The following is an 18679-nucleotide window of genomic DNA, read 5'->3' on the forward strand; positions in this document are numbered from 1 at the left end:
AAAGTTACACGAGTTTAGCATTCTTGTAAAAATGAATGGGTTACAAAAAGGAAGTGGACAGCATAGAAATTAAAAGTTTAATCAACAGCTTCAGTCAGGGTGATTTTTTTTTAATGTTAAAAATAAGTGTCCTGTCAATAATATTTCAACCACAAGACACAAACAGCTAGAGAATTCACTACCTTTTTAATTTTTTTTTTTTAAATTTTATTTATTTATGATAGTCATCATAGAGAGAGAGAGAGAGAGGCAGAGACACAGGCAGAGGGAGAAGCAGGCTCCATGCACCGGGAGCCCGATGTGGGATTCGATCCCGGGTCTCCAGGATCGCGCCCTGGGCCAAAGGCAGGCGCCAAACCGCTGCGCCACCCAGGGATCCCAGAATTCACTACCTTTTTAAAAAGTCTCTTTCTCAACCTACATTTCCCTTCAACCAAATAAATCCACCTTCTATACCAAATCTGTAAATTAACTCAAAGTTTAATTGAGTGCCTTCACAATGGAGATTTCTAAAAAATCCTGTCTTATTTGGTGCCACTACAGAAAGAAATCATTTTGATCAATTACTGTGACCTAAAATCTTAAAGTATGGATAAACTAATTACTTGACAGTTGCCATCATTTATATTATTAGATTTCATGTTAATTTTTAAATTCAAACACAGGTCTTATCTTTAAGGGGATGAATTTCTGGGGAAAGTAATGATAGCTGCTCATCTTGAAAACATAAGCAAATGTCTGCATATCCCCTTAGGTGCCTTCTGATTCTGCTCTCCTTTTTTACATAGAATTAACCAGGCAAGACAATTAAGAACTCAATCCCACTGCAGAATGGTCCCATTCAGCATGTAGGACACATTGAAGATACTCATCACAGTCTACTATTATGAATCAAGTTACTTTTTTAAAATTTGTATTTTATAAAATTAATCAATGAACTAAGAATTTGTTGGCCAATGAGAACAATGGCACCTGATCACAGCAGTAACAGCACAGTGATGGGTTAATTTGATGAGGAGCCACACCAAATTTCAAAATGAGGCCCAAATAACAAAACCCCCCAAAAAACTCCAAAGCAAACAAAAATCCCAGATCTGATTACCAGCGTGCATTTGGGTTAGGTCAGTGCGCTTAGGGGTAAATTAGTGCCTGGAGACAGCTCCTAAAGAGTCCCTTTTATTTGATCTGAAGCTATCCTCTCACTTTAAAAACAATGCAATCTCTGTAAGCGCTGTCAACAGATAAGACAATCAAGTGGCTGATATCCTAAATGGTATTTTAAAAAAACTTGATTGGGGGGAAAAACTCAGGTGAGATAAAAACAACAACAACAACAACAACAACAAGCTAAGAAAAAGCATCACCCTTCCAAAGATCTGTGCACAAAGATAAACCTTCAGATGGTATAACCTTCCTGACCTTGTAAATAGGTGGCCAAAATATTTAACTATCTTTTAAGAAGCAACTGTTAGTAACTGCCACACAAAGTTACCAGTTTTTACCACTTGAATCCCTCAGTCCTGTGCATCCAACATGAACTTGCCTCCTTTCCTATCCCCTCGGCCAAGTATTCATTAAAAACATACATAATCCTGATTACTTCCTTACATAACTAAAGACCAAAAAAAAAAAAGAACAGAAATCCCAAAAAGTACAGTTATAGTGACAACACTGTACCTTGCTTTAAGGCTGTCTCAGGCTGAAGGTTACTTTCCAGTTCCCCAATACTCCACCGACCACCAAGGCCAGCACTTCGCCACATATGGCACAGACGGCCCATTAAAACATACTTAAGCGACCTCGGGGAAACTGGATTTCTCTCCAAGGTTCATGAACACAGAGGCAACGAGCCTAACGAAGTCTCTAACTCTGTGGGTGTCTCCTGCGGACGCGTTAAGGCTAAGCGCACGTGTAGAGGCTCGGTTCTTACACGGTGCCCTGACATCTACAGCCAGGCGAGGGAAGGCTCCAAGTTCGGGGAACTCTCCCGAGCGCGAGCGGTCGCCGGGGACACCCGGGAGGCTGCGCCGACCTCCAGCAACTCCTCCTGCCCCCTGGGGATGCCGAGCGCACCCCGGAGCCTGCAACCCCGCCAAGGCCCCGCCGGGGTCTCCGGCGCAGGGGCCGAGCGCCGCCGACCAGCCCCCTCCCCACCCCCCACGCCCCCGTGGCCTGCGCGGGGTGGGGGTGGGGGTGGGGGTGGGGTGGGGGTGGGGGTGGGGTGGGGTCTGTAACCAAAGTACGTCGGAGCTGCTCCGGCAAGGTGTTCTGATTTATCCGGGGCCGGCGCGGGGTCCGGGAGCCCCCTCCCGGGGAGGCGGGGGCGAGCAGCGCCTACCTTGTTGGAGGCCATCTCACTGACGGAGTGCCTGGTCTGCAGGGTCTCCAGCTGGTCCAGACACCAGTCCAGCTCCTCCAGGGTCTCGCTGGCCAGTTTCTGGTAGGCCTCCTCTGCGGAGAGATAGGGACAGGGGCACTGAGTCCTGAGGCGCTTGGCGCGGCCGCGCCCGAGCTCCAGGGGGCCCCGTGCCGTACCCCGCCATGCTCATGCTCGCACGCCCGCTGCCCGCGCGGGACGGCCGCTCCTCCATGGTGCCGAGCCCCGGGGGGCGGGGGCGGGGGCCGGCCTCGGGGACGCGCGGCGGCTCAGCTCGGCGTCTCGGCTCCCGGGCGGCGGGGGGCGACTCCGCGGCGGCGCGGCGGGTCCGAGCGCCCGCGGGAGGCGGCCCGGCCCCCGCCCCCGCCCGCGCCCCGCGCCCCGCTCCCCGCGCCCGCTGCGCCGGCCGAGCCTTCTCTCCACGCGAATGAATCAGCCGCGGCCGGGTGCGCGGCCGCCACGCTTCCTGTTTTCGTTCTCGGGTCCGCGGGCGCCCGGCTCAGCGCCGCTCCATCGCCGCGGCTTTCCGGGAGCTCCCCCCGCGCCCCGCGCGGCCCCCGCCGCCGCCCGGCCCCTCCTCGGCCGCCTTACGGGGCGCCCGTCGACCCCCGGCCGCCGCCTCGCCCGCGCATCCCCCCGCGCGGCCCGCGCCGCTCGCTCTGGAGCGGGGCCCAGCGGGAGGCCGGGGAGGGGCGGGCGGGGCGGCGGCGGGAGGCGGGGGGGGGGGTCGCGGGGGGTGGGAGGCGGGAGGCGGGGTGGTCGCGGGGGGCGGGAGGCGGAGGGGTCGCGCCCGCCGCGGGGCTCCGGCGGGACCTGGCGCGCACGCGCACACGGCCGCGCACCTGCCCCGCGGGGACCCGCGCATCCGAGGCTCGGCCGGCGCGCCGGGCGGGCGGCCCCAACCAGGTGCCTTGGGACCCGAGCGACCGTCGCTGGGGGTTTGGGTTGTAGGGGCTTTGAGGCTTCGGTTCTGAGGGCTTAGGATTTACCTACTTCCAGGGTGGTTGTGGGACGCAAATTATTTCCATTAAAACCAGACTCTTGCAGTCCCCAGCCCGGGCCCCCGCTAAGTACCAGACTTGGGAGTGTTGGGGCGGACATGGACGGGCAGACAAGAACAACGGCTCCAGAAGGCACGGAGTTGACAACGCGCCGCATCTTCACCTTGAGAATGGTCTAAGAGCCCTCTTAAAGGAGCCGCAGGGTGAATGTGCCACACACTATGGGCACTGGACACACGTCCTGCATACGTGCTCCCCCAGTCCGCAGACCTGCGAATCAGAGACCGGGATGCTCTTGTGATGCCAAAGGAGAAGGTCTGCAAGGGTGTTTCTGCCCACCAGGTGCAGAATAAACTACAAACGTGAGAAAAAGGAAGAGACCACGTCCACAGACACCGTGTGGAAGCTGGTTCCGTTTTCGGAAGCTGACCCTGGGGACCTTGGGCACTCAACATTAAAAGGATCGATTGCAGAGAACCTCACTACACTAAACAAAACTTTGAGAGAGGAAAATAATCCAAACTCCGAAGAGTCACATCTTACAAAACTCGGTTATCCTCAATTACAAAGAATACGCTGAAAAGCTTACGTGATGTTGGTGAGATCCCCTTTCCTTGGTCTTCAAATCTACAGGTGGTCAAGGAGAAGAAACTCTGCCCTTGAAATTCAGACTCCATAAATGATCAGTGGCACAACAGAGAGTTTTCACAGACTGAATCTTCTGGCTTCTGGAATTTACCAGATAGGTTTTTGCAGCAAATTTGTAAAAGTTAGAATAACTTTCAAAGTATTTGTTACATGGGCCACTGGCTCATTGTTATCAAGGATTCTTGGACTGTTTGGTATTCACTTTGAGGACTCTGTGTTAAAATTTGCCTCTTTTATTCCTTTTCCTTTTCTGCATCAATCTAGGTAAATACATACTCTAGGTGGACAAACAGCTGCCTAAACCTTGACAGGTAAATTAAAAAGTGAGATTAGACCTTTTTCCCCTACCAAAAATAACAACCTTAAAGATAATTTAAAATAGTAAGTATGAAGTGTTTTATCTGAATAGCCTTTCCCTGATTACGGGAATATAAAAATACAACTGATTCTTATAAAAATGGAAACGTTACATAACGATGTAATGTAGAAAGTCCCTTGTAACCCCATACCCTAAGGATCACAAATAATAAGTAAGCCTATGATCATAACACATTTTCATTTTACTTAATACCTTCCATATGCAAGTATAGAGCAATCTAATTGAAATGGTAGTACATCTACTATGTGGTTTGGTTTTATTTTTGCTTTTTTCCTCCCTCTCTACTATATAAAATAAGGATGTAGGACATTTTAAGAGGAAATTAACTTATTTTAGGTTATTTCAGTTGTCTATAGTGAGCATGTCCAGTGGGGTATAGATGCAAAACCATTGTGCCTAGGATGTGTTCACTGCCATTTTTCCGGCCACTGGTTACACATGGAAGCCAGGAATCCCTTCTCCATACCTCTAAGGCTTGTGCTCCAAGCCTTTCAAAGTCTGAGCCCCAAAGGAACCTCCCCAGTATAAGTAATCTCCCCATTTTCACCAACTTCTCAAACCTGGAAATACAGGCCTTGGACTTAGCTGGGGGTGGCACTACATTATTATTATTATATTTCAGCATTTACTTTTCAATTGTAAAAGGGGACAGTAATTCAGGAAAGTTTCAATGCTTTAAACTTTTTTTTCTTAATTTTTAAAATTCTTAAGATTTATATATTCATGAGAGACACACAGACAGAGAGAAAGAGAGGCAGAGACACAGGCAGAGGGAGAAGCAGGCTCCATGCAGGGAGCCTGACGTGGGATTCAATCCCAGGTCTCCAGGATCACACCCTGGGCTGAAGGTGGCGCTAACCTGCTGAGCCACCCGTGCTGCCCAGTTTCAGTGCTTTATACTTAAATACAGGACTTGCCTTTAAAAAGGCAGTATAGCAACAAGAGGGACAACCTAATTCAGAAGATCTACTATTTGTCCAAATCATAGATGACCCACTTTGACAATCAGCATTCGGGTACAGCCCTAATGTGGTACGTATAGGTATTTTAAGTTCTGACTACTTCTGCATGCATTGTATGAATCTGGAGAAGGGAAAAACAATGACTGGAACACATCTACATGTCAATAAGTATAAAAACAAGTTCTGGCAGAGTAAAGAAATTTGTTCTATAAAACTGTTGCTCAAATAATTATTGCCGATATTAGTACAGAGATGAGAATACTACTTTTTCCAAATCCCTTAGTTTATAGGCAATATAGCTAGCCACAGTTTTTTGGGATCATTATTAAAGTTTAACTTTTAGGAATTTTTACCCCAAATGTTCTAAGACATCGAGTAACTGACCTTTTCATCCCCAGTAAAAAAAAAAAAAAAAAAAAAAAACCTCGATGCAGAGTTGCCAGCTATCCTACAGGAAATTGAGTCACCACACCAAACAACACACCTAAATGTCATTGACAGCTAACAGGACAAAAACAGTGACCCAGTTTAATTTTGGATTTTACCAAGAACACATACTGCATTCATTAATAAAATGCTTTCTCTCTAGAGAGTATTCACTGTGGTACTACTTGAAAATAGTATATGAAATCTCTTTTTTTTTCCAACTGTCCAAAATCTTGCTAAGTCAAGGAGCTACAAGGGAGAAAAATGCCCAAGCCCAATTATTAGCTCTATCCCGTAAAAGCTAGGAAGAGGGCTCTGGGACAGCAAGTGCAAAATAACTTGAGCTCTTGGAAGTCCCCTCCTACAGCAGTGTCGGGTTTTTTTCAAGGCACCCTTGAACTATGTAACACCCCTGTTTCTGCTCAGGATTTTCTGTGAACAAACAGTCCTCAATTCTTGCAGGCCAGCACTTGGCTTCCGTCATTGTGATGTGATCAAGGATTCCCCTGACACATGGCCTGAACTGGTGCCAGGGGCTCCCAGAGAAGATGCTGAAGCAGCAGCTTCCCTTTGCAAAGGAAAAAAAGTAATCGCCTCAGAGCCACAGCAGTTAGTTAGAGGTTGAGGTCGTTTTCTTGGGAAATGTTCAGCCAATTACTCTTATCTACAACCTATAGCAACACTGACCAATGAGATAAAAGGATCCATTCTACAAGATGTGTAATAGTGTGGATGTTGGTCTTTCTTTTTTCTTTTCTTTTGCTTCTTCTCTTCTCTTTTCTTTTCTTTCCTTTCTCCGTTCCCTCCCTTCCTTCCTTCAGTATTTGAGTGATTAAAGATCTATGTAACTTAGTCATAATTCCTAGATAGGCCAACTGGAGTAAATGAAGAGAACAGGTACAAAATCACTTATCATGGGTACCATTTGCTTACATTTAGTTAAAAAACAAATATAAATTAAAAAGTTGATTCAGTTTTTCTTAAAATTAAAAAAAAACTTCACTAAATATCTTCAAAGAGCAAATACTTAAATATGTATCTTTCTAACTGATTCCAGCTTCTCCTGTCCTAATTCCTACCAAAATTGCCTCTTTGTTCCTAAGGATGGAGTTGATAGTGTCTAAAGTAGGGAGAACTGGAGAAAAATGATTCCTATTTCACCACGTATTGCTTCGAGCTAGTTCCCCCTTGCATTTGCTACAGTAAAAGATTTGTCCAGGTTGGTTCTAACTTTTGCTGACTGATTTTTTTCCCCCTCTATTCATTTTATCTGATGGGAAATACATAAAGGAGTTGGATTTACTTTCAGTGTGTACATGTAACAGGTTTAAGTAGAGCTTGCCAGTGGCAAGCTGCTCTCACTTCCAAGTGTATTACTGGCACCAAGTTCTTGTTTTGAAGTATTTTAAAATCTTATGAAATATATAAAATTTCACTTAGTACTTCCAAAAACCTCCAAAGGGAAGATGTACATAATTTTGTGAGGTTTCTTTTTTATTTTTATCTTCCTACAATCTACAATTATTTCTAGTGCCGCCTAAGGCTCTAGTAGAATTTTTTAAATGAAATAAACACAAGATTAGGTTTCACTGACTTCTAGGACTCTCAGTAATTCAACAAATATTTGTTTAGCACCAACTCTGTGTCATGCATTTTATTAGAGTCTGCAAAAACAATGTGTCTAAAAGACTGTGTCCCTTATCCAACGAAAACCTAGACTTTGTGGAGAGGATTTCAGCATCCTCTATTGTAGAAAGCATTCTGAAAGAAAATAACATGGAAGCGGCTATTAGAAAGTAAAAAAGGCTTATTTAAATCAGATTGGTATAGAGTCGGAGTGGGAGGCCAAATCCCAAAGAATGAAATAGGAGGTAAGTGAAGAGTGGTGGAAGAGAGTTTAAGAGAGAACATGTGAGCAAGGACATGGGCATATGTTCAATGAGATGTGTGTGTATGAGTGTAGAGAAAGGAACTACCATGAGTAGGGCCTTGCTCAGGGGGAAAGAGGCTGGAGAAATATGTAGGCACTGGCTATGAAAATATTGTTAGGTATCTGCGGTAGTGACTGTGGACTGAATCTTCAAGAGGACAGCCACTGAGTGATTCAGAATGCTTTGTGTTATGGGATTGAATTTTCTTTAGATGGAAAATTCTAGGGCTCTGAATAAATTGGGCTAAAGAAGGCAAAGCTGACGTCAGTGAGACCATTATATTTGGCCATATTATTGGTAGAATAAAATTAATAATTAATGGAACATTTGCTTTCTGATGATTATTCTTATTCAAGACAATCTTAGTATTAAAGTTCTAATTAGGCATATATCAGGCACGAAAGACTGTCCAGTGGGATAGGCATCTTGCTCTGAAAACTACAATCTTCTAGTCACTGGAATTTTAATCATACTGTATTTACCCGAATTTTTTAAAGGGAGAAACTGCTTGCAAAAAAAGCACTTGATGAGGTTACTTATTACAGAAGGTAAGATTTTAAGAATCCCTGGTTTGGGTGGAACTCATCTGTGATCTTTATGACATAGGAAAGGGGAAGAATATACTGATTGCTCCACAGAGTGTATATGTGTGTAACACAAAAGAGTCACCTTGGCCTATAGGATAATTCAAAACTATAAATCTCCCACTCCCCCAATCTTTAATAAAGTTGCTGAAGGTACAAGATGTGGTAAGTGTTTTGTTTTGTTTTAACCCAGTGAAGGGACTGGGCTTGCAGGACAGATTTGCACAAACAGAAATGTCAGCCTGAGCTGACTCTGGAAAGTACAGGCAGAGGAAGAGAAGCAAGCTTTCAGAATTCACTGTAAGATTTGGGAGGCTTTTGTCCAAGAAACTGGGAGTTTGAGTTAAGTTTAATCAGACAGGTGGGTTGAGGACTCTACGTGACTCCAAACCATAAGCAATATTTTTTCTTGATTAAAGCTGAAGTAGTAGAAGGAGGTTCCAATCTCCATCCCACCTCATAAGCCATAATCCCTGGAAGATCACCTAATCTTTCTTGGGCCTCAATTTCCTCACATGTAGATTGGAGATAGTAAAATCTGGTAGATTATTTTAGCGTGAGAGTCCATGGGTTAAGTAACCTTGCATTGCTTACCTAATAGATTCTTTTCTAGGCACTGGACCAAATGATGGAGATTCAGTAATGAGCAACTAAGTTAAAGGTTCCTGCCCACCCTTAAGGAGTTTATATTCTACTGGTTACAATAATCTTCTGTTCATTTTAATATGGATTGAATACCTGCTATGTGCCAGGTGCTGAATATACTAAAGAGAAGGAAGTGACTTAGCATTTTAAGAAGCTCATAGTCCAGTGAGGAAGACAATTACAGTTGACCCTTGAACAGCACAGGGTTTAGGGACACTGACCCCTTCTGCAGGTCCAAAATCCATGTGTGACTCTTGACTCTCCCTAAATTTAGCTGCTACTAGCCTGCTGTTTTCCTGAAACCTTACTGATAACACAGATGGTTTATCAGCATATATTTTGTATGTTAAATGTATTATAGACTGTATTCTTACAACAAAATAAGTAGAGAAAAGAGAATATTATTAAGAAAATCATAAGGAAGAGAAAATACATTTATAGTACTGTACTTACTGAAAAAAAAAATCCACATAGATGTGGACCCACGCAGTTCAAACTTGTGTTATTTAAGGGTCAACTGTATAGAAGAGCATGTAGGCAAGTTTTCCATTAAGATTAGGCAGTAGGGGATCCCTGAGTGGCTCAGCGGTTTAGCGCCTGCCTTTGGCCCAGGGCGTGATCCTGGAGTCCCGGGATCGAGTCCCGCATCAGGTTCCCTGCATGGAGCCTGCTTCTCCTGCCTGTATCTGCTTCTCTCTCTCTCTCTCTCTCTCTCTCTCTCTCTGTCTCACATGAATAAATAAATAAAATCTTTTAAAAATTAGGCAGTAGGTGCGGTGTAATGCAAGCACAAGGCAGAGATGGGGAACAGGGGAGGTACACCTACTGCATCCTGGGGAAGACCTGGGAAAGCTTTCTGAAAGAAGAAATGTGGGCCATGAGTCTCCAAAGATGGATCAAAGAGTAAACTAGGTAAGGAATGGAAATTGACATTTGAAACAGAGAGCAAACAGGTGCCACTGACAGGTGGAGAACACTGGCCATGCAGGGAGCTACAAGTGGTAACGATGGAAAGCTTAGGTCTGGCAATGGACAAAGATAAAGGTGGAGAAGTAGTCAGGGGGGACTTAGTGTACTAATCTGAGTTTCTGGTTTTTTTTTTTTTTTTTTTCTGCAATACCTATTACAAATCTAAGCCATGAAGTCACATGGTCAGAGTTTCTTTTCAGAAAGATTGCTCTAGGAATAGTATGAAAGGAAAATTGAAGAAGGGAAGGACCCATTGGGAGGCCTAGAGCAGAAGCATCAACCAGAAAGGTAGAAGAGAACCTCTCATGAGCAAAGAAGAAGCAGAACTTCAAAGGAGAACATCTAGGCATACTCGCTGATACCCATACCTGAATAGGGTAGGCCACAAATACCTACCAATTTGGGCTAAGATAAATTTAATTTGTAATTCATATTTTAATTACACAAAAGAGGGTGTGGGTGGTAAGCAAATGCTAGTGAAGAAACCTTTGCCTGGGAAGTTGTTTTAATAAAGTAACAATAAACTTTTTGAAAGAAGGCTAAAAAAAGTACTAGAACTATATACATTATTCCCGTATTCCCTGTTACAGCCTTAGGAATCATTTTCATTCCTGTGGGGTGGCTTGTAGGAGGCTATCTGTGTTTCCATCACATACAATCAACCTTCAAATATGACATCTTTAGGTCTTTGTCAGTTACTGCATGAAGTATTCCTTATAGAAAATAAGGAGTTTGAATAGATGCTAGATGATCTCTAGTGCCTATCCAGCTCTAGCATTTATGTATTTTATGGCTGCTGACACTATGCTTTCTGAGTGGAGTATTGATTTTAAGGGTGTCTACTACTGGTTAACCCACGTGGGGTCAGGAACGGCTATAGAGAGAATTCCTGAGTTGAGCAGATGCCTTCAACGATGCCATCCAATTCCACAATTACGTGGCTCTATGGGGTTAGCTCAACTGTTTAAGAGGTATGGCTGTTTTATAATTGAAATTGAGATCTTATGACAAAGAAAGTCTTGGAATATAGTTACACCCATCTCTGCTGTAAATTTAAATTTACCTCCATCTCCAACCCTGCCCCAAACATATTCCCATCTAATACTCTGCCATTTGATTTTCCAATTTCTTAATTTCTACAACTGCCACCCTTAGGTTAAATTCTCATCGACGTCTTTCTACATGCTTGTGAAAGCCTCGTACTGGATTTCCTTGGGTTCAGGTTTTTCCACCACAGTACTATTTAGAAAATCAAAATAATCTTCCTTAAACTGTTTTATTATTATTATTATTTTTTTTAGAGAGAGAGAGAGAGAGAGAGAGAGAGAAAGTATGGCAGGGTGGCAGGGGGCGGGGGATGGGGGCAGAGGTAGAGAGAGAATCTCAAGCAGGCTCCATGTCCAGCACAGAACTCAATGCAAGGCTCAATCTCATGACCCTGAGATCATGACCTGAACCAAAACCAAGGTTGAGATACTTAACTGATAGAGCCACCAATGCGCCTACTTAAACTGTTTTTAATGTGTCAGTCCTTTGTTTAAATATGTTACTGTTATCATTGCCATACTACTGTGTTCACATAAGGCCTTTCTTCCGTGGGTTTTTCAATAAAACTTTCAGCTCTCTTTCTCACTATCCCATCTAATGCTGACTTCTCAGGCAATCCTTCCACCTGGATACAATTTGCTGACCAATGTCTCTGTGACTTTGCTTAATCATCTTTCTGTTTTTTTTTTCTAGGTCTTTCTGTAAGTGTCTAGACCAGTTCTTGACATTTACAGGCATGCAACAAATATTTTTGAGTAAATAACCAATAAGTACACATAAGACTATTTCTTCCCAAGTAATATTCAAGCAGTAGTACTGTCCTGAGTATGGTTCTTGAGATGTATTCATCTTCACCTATCTATCTCTTATGCTCAGTCTAATGCATTCAAACTCTTATTGATCAAGAACTATCATTGCCAGAACTTTGGTTAAGCACACCATGGTGTCTTTCTTGAGTGAAATATTAATATTAGACTTAAAGTGATAGTTATTATAATACTATATACATAGAATAGTCTTTACAAAATCAAATGAAATTTTGAAAGAACCCATCAATACACAGGTATGAAGCTTGGGGGTAACAGGTGAATGAACTAAAGGTCATATGCTATCCTACCAAGATCAGGAGAATGTAGATTAAAAGTGGGGAAATAACTGAATCTTGTACTTTTGCTATTCTAAGTTTAGCCAATCTGTAGTGCTCATGTTAATTTCTAGCAGACATTTAAATATATATTTCTCTCTCAATATAACAAAATTAAATCCTGTGTATCCCTTCTCCATGAAATTATTCTGTGTTTTCACTGCTTCATCTCTACCATTACAATCCCATCTGCTTCCCCATCCCTGTGCCACACATACACACATACATACTCTGCTGGTTTAGTAATTATTTATTTACTTATTTTATTTATTTATTTAATTTATTTTTTAAAGATTTCATTTATTTATTCATGAGAGACACATGAAGCAGAGACATAAGCAGAGGGAGAAGCAGGGTCCCTGCGGGGATCCTTTTACAGGACTTTATCCTAGGACCCTGGGATCACGACCTGAGCTGAAGGCAGACACTCAACCACTGAGCCACCCAGGTACCACGATTTCCTTTAGATTTTCCTTAGAACATGACTTTCCTGTCTTAGGAATCACTTCTTTATCCTTGTATTATAATGACCAGTTACATTATATGATGTATTTGTTTTCTCTATAAATTTTACTTGATTCATTGCTCACTACCCTACCTTGTACATTCCATCATCCTCATCTCTTGATCTTTTTTTCTGACTTTTTACAAGGGAAGAGAACTTCCTTAAATGATTGCTCATAGGGCAGCCCCAGTGGCACAGCGGTTTAGCGCCGCCTGCAGCCCGGGGTGTGATCCTGGAGACCCAGGATCGAGTCCCACGTCGGGCTCCCTGCATGGAGCCTGCTTCTCCCTCTGCCTGTGTCTCTGCCTCTCTCTCTCTCTCTGTCTCTCTCATAAATAAATAAATAAAATCTTTAAAAAAAAAAAAGATTGCTCATAAAGGAGACATTGGTGGTAGGTATACTTTTTGATTTCCTGCACTTCAAAAGTCACAATGCTTCTTACCCATTTTGGAAGTCTAATAAATCTTCTGAGAATCTGATGCAAACCTCACTAGAAAATGTACATAAGCTGATATGATCAACTTTTTAATTTTATATTTTATTCTTTTTTAAAGATTTATTTATTTGTGATAGAGAAAGAGAGAGAGAGAGAGAGGCGCAGAGACACAGGAGGAGGGAGAAGCAGGCTCCATGCTGGGAGCCCGATGTGGGACTCCATCCTGGGACTCCAGGATTATGCCCTGGGCCAAAGGCAGGCACTAAACCGCTGAGCCACCCAGGGATTCCCCAATTTTAAAAGTATTCACTGACCTCCCTGAAGTCACCAGGGACTCCAGGTTTGCAAATTCCTATCTGAATAGGGAAGAGAAAATATTTGTTTTAATCAGTACTGCTCCAGAATCTTTTATTCAGAATCAGTACCTCTGCTGCCTTCCTTATTCCCTAACTCTCCTCACTGTGAGCTCCCTAAAGAAAAGTAATGCCAAATAAACATGCATTCCATATAAAGGAGTCAAAGTCAGAGCTATGAAAAAAAATATACATAAGGTGTGCAAAACAGACTAGGTTCTTTTTATACAGGCTGTAAACAGAGTCTCAGAAGGGTAGTTTATTATGTCCAATTTTTATTCTTACTATTTTTGCTATAGGTAGACCATATGAGTAAGAAGCCATGTTGGCCTACTGGTAAGCCTTCATTTGTTAAATGTATGTACATTATAGTGCAAGTTTTAGAACTCAGGATCATATTCGGAATACTTGGCTTGTCTACTTGTTTATGAGCTGGCCCTGTACACAAACTTAATTAAAAGAAATTAGTTCTCTAGGTATGAGACTATTTATGGATATTTAGATTTGGATAAGAAAGCTCTTACACACATGTACAACAATCTACAACCTATAGAGTTCCCCATGGGAGGTGGTATGACAGATCAGAAAGGGCATGGCTTTTTGAGTCACCCAGAATTTGAAGTCTACTTTTGCCATTGTTCTAGTTCTGTTATCTCAAATTAGTCATTTAAATATCCAAACCTTTATATGTAAGTTGGGAATAGTTTTTATGAGAAATGCATATGAAAAATGCATGCAAAACCCCCAAGGACAATATCTGCCTTATAGTAGGTACTCAGTCGGTTATAACTATAATTCTGACTCACCTTACAAGATTGTTTAAGTAAATTAATCTGCAATAAGCATTTAACACATGAAGGGTTTCTTCCTTTCTCATGGGTTCTCAATCCTTAACCAATTACAACTCTCCTATCATCACCATCAATACTCAACCATTCACCAGTTCTAGGCTGAATATTAGTGAGGAATCTAAGATCTAGAATAGCCTTCAAAAGACCACACCAGTCATGCCAAGTCACTATACATATACATATACATATACATATACATATACATATACATATACATATACATATACATATACATTTCTTATGTATAAGTCACTGGTTAATAAAAGAGCACCACTTAACTGTGAGATTCCTAGGAGTTTCATTCTAATATTTCCCAAAAAATGTTCAACTGTAATTACTTCTACAAGATTCTCCTGACCCAAAGAATTCTGTAGTCAAACACGTTTGGGAAATGTATTTGTACCCTCTTTGCCATGATTTGTAATGGACACAAACCTACCAAAAGTTAGAAGTTCTACCGCAAAGAAACCTATCTAACATAATTTAACACATATTATCTAAACTTATATTTGATTTTTTAAAAAGATTTTTTTAATTTTAAAATTTTATTTATTTATTCATGAGCGACACAGAGAGAGAGAGAGGCAGAGGCATAGGCAGAGGAAGAAGCAGGCTCCTCGAGGGGAGCCTGATGTGGGACTTGATCCCAGGACTCCAGGACCACACCCTGAGCTGAAGGCAGATGCTCAATCACTGAGCTACTCAGGGGTCCCTATGCTTATTTGATCTTGAAACACATTTTTTTCATGTGACCATTATCATCTTTTGAAGCACACTTTGGAAAACTTTGTCCTGTATCATATATGGTGAATCTCAAAACATAAACACAATGCCTATGTTTTGTATGTCCCTACGTATTTGAAATCAGTCATGTGTTAGACATCTAATTTTTCCTCCTCGGGGCTTTGTGGCTGGAAGAGTAATCTTCCTCCCTCCCTTTCTTTCTTCCTCTTTTTCTTTTCCCCAGCAGAAGAGCAGTTAAAAAGCCCATACATATTTATTGAGTCTCTCTGATGTGCTGGTTGCTGTGAAATACAAGAACATGAAAGATTCAGTGCCTGGACCTGGGAAGGAACTTGTAATATCCCGCTGAGAAAACCTGACACGTGACCAACTGCTGTCCTAGAGATATTGTGAGGTGGTGTAGAAATCATTCAGCTTGGAAGTGCTACTGCAGTTCAGAGCAAGGAGGGGGAGGGATGGACTGTATAGCCAAGTGCACAGGGCTCCAGGAAGAAGGTGAACCTGGATGTATGCCTTTGATAAAGTCTGTGGTTTGAATGGCTATGGGAGGATGGCATCAGCTGGCATTTCTTTTCAGGTGGAAGACGGTCTAGAGCCTGGATAAGGGTTATGTGTGTGGGCAGTAAATAGCCTGGATGGAGTAGACCCCTTCAAGGGAGGAGAAAGGAAGTCAGGTTGGATACTTAAGTGCATGGCATTGGGCTAATGGATATTGTGGGAAGCGGATAAGTGCACTGGTAGACCAGGAGGATGAAATGAAGAAGAGGGAGGGAGGGAGGTTACGAATCCATTGATATAGTCTAGATGAACAGTGGTAAGCAAGGCGTTCTAGAAGTATCCACTTTAGTGGTCTACTGTGACAGTTATGAGCAACAGAAAGTATTGGGGACAGAGATCTAGGTTCAAAGGCTGCCTCTGCAACTTAGCAACCACGTGGCAAGTTTAGGCAAATTATTTAACCACTCTACCTTAGTTTTCTCTTTTTCAAAACAGGGCTAAAAATACATCCACCAAAGATTTGCCCCCCTCCCCCAACACTGGCCATTTTCTACATTTAGTTGAATTTTAAGACTAACTTTAATTTTAAAATCACACATTCATCCCTATCTTGTTTTTGTTTCATTTCAACTTAAGTTTATAATTTGTTTAAAAAATTATAAATATTTATTAAGTCAATTACATGTAGTACATGACAGCTACTTTTAACAGCAATGCATCTCCTTCCCATCTCTTAAAATACAAAGTTATCCAAACAATTCTATACATATTTTTGATACCAATAGTAGTCAGCACTTGCATCTCCCTGAAAACTAACCTAATTAGTATTCATTACAACTGTTACTTTAGCAATTTAAACTGCATTTGTTTTATTAAGCAAAATGAATAAAGCATGCTGTTTATATTTTATTTCATTCTTAAGATTAGATTTTGAAAATACATATTATCCCATAGCAGTCTGGATACTTCTTGCCATAGCCTGATCTTGTATATGTGCTGCCGAAGTGAGCACTAGCCTGATCCTGTAAATACAAACTTTGAGTATTCCAGGTTTATGCTTAAATGATATCTCCTTGATAAGAGAAAAAAAAAATTGCATAGCATTTTCTTCCTGTTGTTTAAAAAACCAAATGGAGAGACATATTTCTTTATGTGTGTATTCATAAATCTCCAGGGCAAATCTACTGGCTAGAATTATTTTATTTAATGTGTGGGCATTTTGCATTGAAATCTTTTTTTTTTTTTTTTTTTTGTATATTTTTTATGGGAGTTCGATTTGAAGATCTTTTAAGGCATTACATGAGTAGATTTTTGATTCAAGATAAGTTTGAAATCCCCTAGAAGTAATTATTGTAGTATGTCCCTCTGGTGTACAATTTTTAAGTTTTAGGAGTTTTGCCATTTTGCTAACACTACTGTGCTCAGAGCATCCACTATTTCACTAGGATTATTTCATTTATACAAATTTTTGTTGCAAATCAAAGCTATGGAGAATCTTCTGGATACCTAGGTCCACATTCTAATTTCTAATTTCAGTCTGTCTATTTTGTTTTCATACTTTGTCCTTGGTGACCTAATAGCTATGCCTGTCCATCTTGGAAGTATTCTTTATTCATCAGCTTCAAGGCCTCAGCTACCCAGATTATTCCCTTTGGCATTCTTTGAGATCTTCCAATAAGCACAATTATGGAGAACTTCAGCTCCTGTGACGAACTGCTGTTTTCTTCTGAAGGCCCAGACTCCACCCATACAGAGTTTTGGGGGAACACTAAGTGAGATGAGGCAGTGACTTTCAAACTTTCTTGACAGTGTTACCACAGTAAGAAATATATTTTATCCTATTATTAGCCCACTTGTTTAAGTAGGAGCTACAATGAATACCTTTGGGTGTATTTTTTAAGTAATGTGGGTGCTAACTCCCAGTATCAAAATATGTACAGTAATGTTTTGATATCTGTATTTGTTTTTTTTTTCCTATATTTGTTTTAAAAGGTGGGAAGGAGTGTACTTTATTAAAAGTAACTCCTGTGTGTTATATATAATAGTCATGACAAAATCTATTTATAGTCTTTGTTTAAGCAATAATGCCTTTAAATGAAAGTCACAAAAATAATTAAACACACACACTGTAAAGGAAATCTCTGTATCATTGAAACAGTATATACACCCATACATACATACACATATTTGATCTAGTATATAAAGAATTCAAATGGAACCTATGTGAAGTGATATTTAGCCTTAGTGCGTATGATTCACTCTGATGTTTTCTACTCTTTTGTATTTCATTAAAAAAAAAATTGATTGTGACCCAGTAATTTGATTTTGCAATCTACCAATAAGTTTGTAAACACCAAGGAGAGGAATCACTTAGCTTAATGAATGTTAGTTTTCTCTCCCTCTTCTCTACTCCTTCCACTTTATAATAAAAATTCTTCTTTTACTCTCCTGCAAGGGGGAAGTAGAACCCAAGGATTTCTAAGGTACAAGCTGGCTAATATGCAGATCCTTTTAAAATCATTCCTCCTTATGTGTAAGAGTGTCCTCAGGGCAGCAGAGGCTTACCAGTTGTACACATAAAGCTGAGATCGCTCACTCAAGTGCCTACAGGAAGGGATGATGTGGTGGTTGGGGACAACAGGAGTAGGAGGTGGGACTTCAGAAAGCATATGTGAAAATGCTGGCCAGGGGATCCCTGGGTGGCTCAGTGGTTTAGTGCCTGCCTTTGGCCCAGGGCGTGATCCTGGAGTTCCCCATTGGGCTCCCAGCATGGAGCCTGCTTCTCCGTCTGCCTGTGTCTCTGCATCTCTCTCCACCCCCCACCGCCCCCGTGTCTCTCATGAATAAATAAATTAAATCTTTAAAAAAAAATGCTGGCCAACTGCTGCCAGGTCTTCAGATTTTTCAAAAAGTATTCCCACATTTGAATGTTTTAATGCAAAATCTATGTTGTTTAAATTTTGGCAACTGATGCAAAACAAGTTTTAAGGACCAAATGAGAGTCGATGGACCTTAGTGGCCAATTTGCAACCTCCAGCATCAACAGTGCTCGGCACAAGTGACAGAAAGCTGTCCTGAGAGCAGTGTTTTAGACAAGTCCATAAGGACCTAATCATAAATTTCAAGGTAGAGAAATTAAGTGAAGTGTTTCTGGCATCTAGAATGCTAATGTGGGGTT

The 18679-nt window shown here is 41.7% G+C and overlaps 1 protein-coding gene and 1 long non-coding RNA gene across 26 annotated transcripts in view; one reads left to right on the plus strand and one right to left on the minus strand.

Annotated features, from left to right (window-relative positions):
* PDE4D (phosphodiesterase 4D) overlaps positions 1 to 18679 on the minus strand; it is a 1400346-nt gene that overhangs the window by 49227 nt on the left and 1332440 nt on the right. For 19 of the 25 annotated variants that reach the window (XM_038530654.1, XM_038530652.1, XM_038530653.1 and 16 more), the window contains one exon: positions 2339 to 2451. The exons of 1 other annotated variant lie outside the window; for it this stretch is intronic. In XM_038530654.1, coding sequence (XP_038386582.1) covers positions 2339 to 2451 — 113 coding nt within the window. Of the gene's footprint in view, positions 1 to 1677; positions 1938 to 2338; positions 2452 to 2535; positions 2666 to 3366; positions 3551 to 3967; positions 4107 to 18679 lie in introns of those variants that run through there. 5 more of the 25 variants (XM_038530668.1, XM_038530667.1, XM_038530666.1 and 2 more) reach the window with 4 other exon arrangements.
* Positions 2232 to 7708, plus strand: LOC111094464. Its single transcript, XR_005355560.1, has 2 exons — positions 2232 to 2440; positions 3425 to 7708. It is a non-coding gene; the product is annotated as an uncharacterized LOC111094464 (long non-coding RNA).

This window comes from Canis lupus, chromosome 2 (genome assembly GCF_011100685.1).
Source record: "Canis lupus familiaris isolate Mischka breed German Shepherd chromosome 2, alternate assembly UU_Cfam_GSD_1.0, whole genome shotgun sequence".
NCBI lineage: Eukaryota > Metazoa > Chordata > Mammalia > Carnivora > Canidae > Canis > Canis lupus.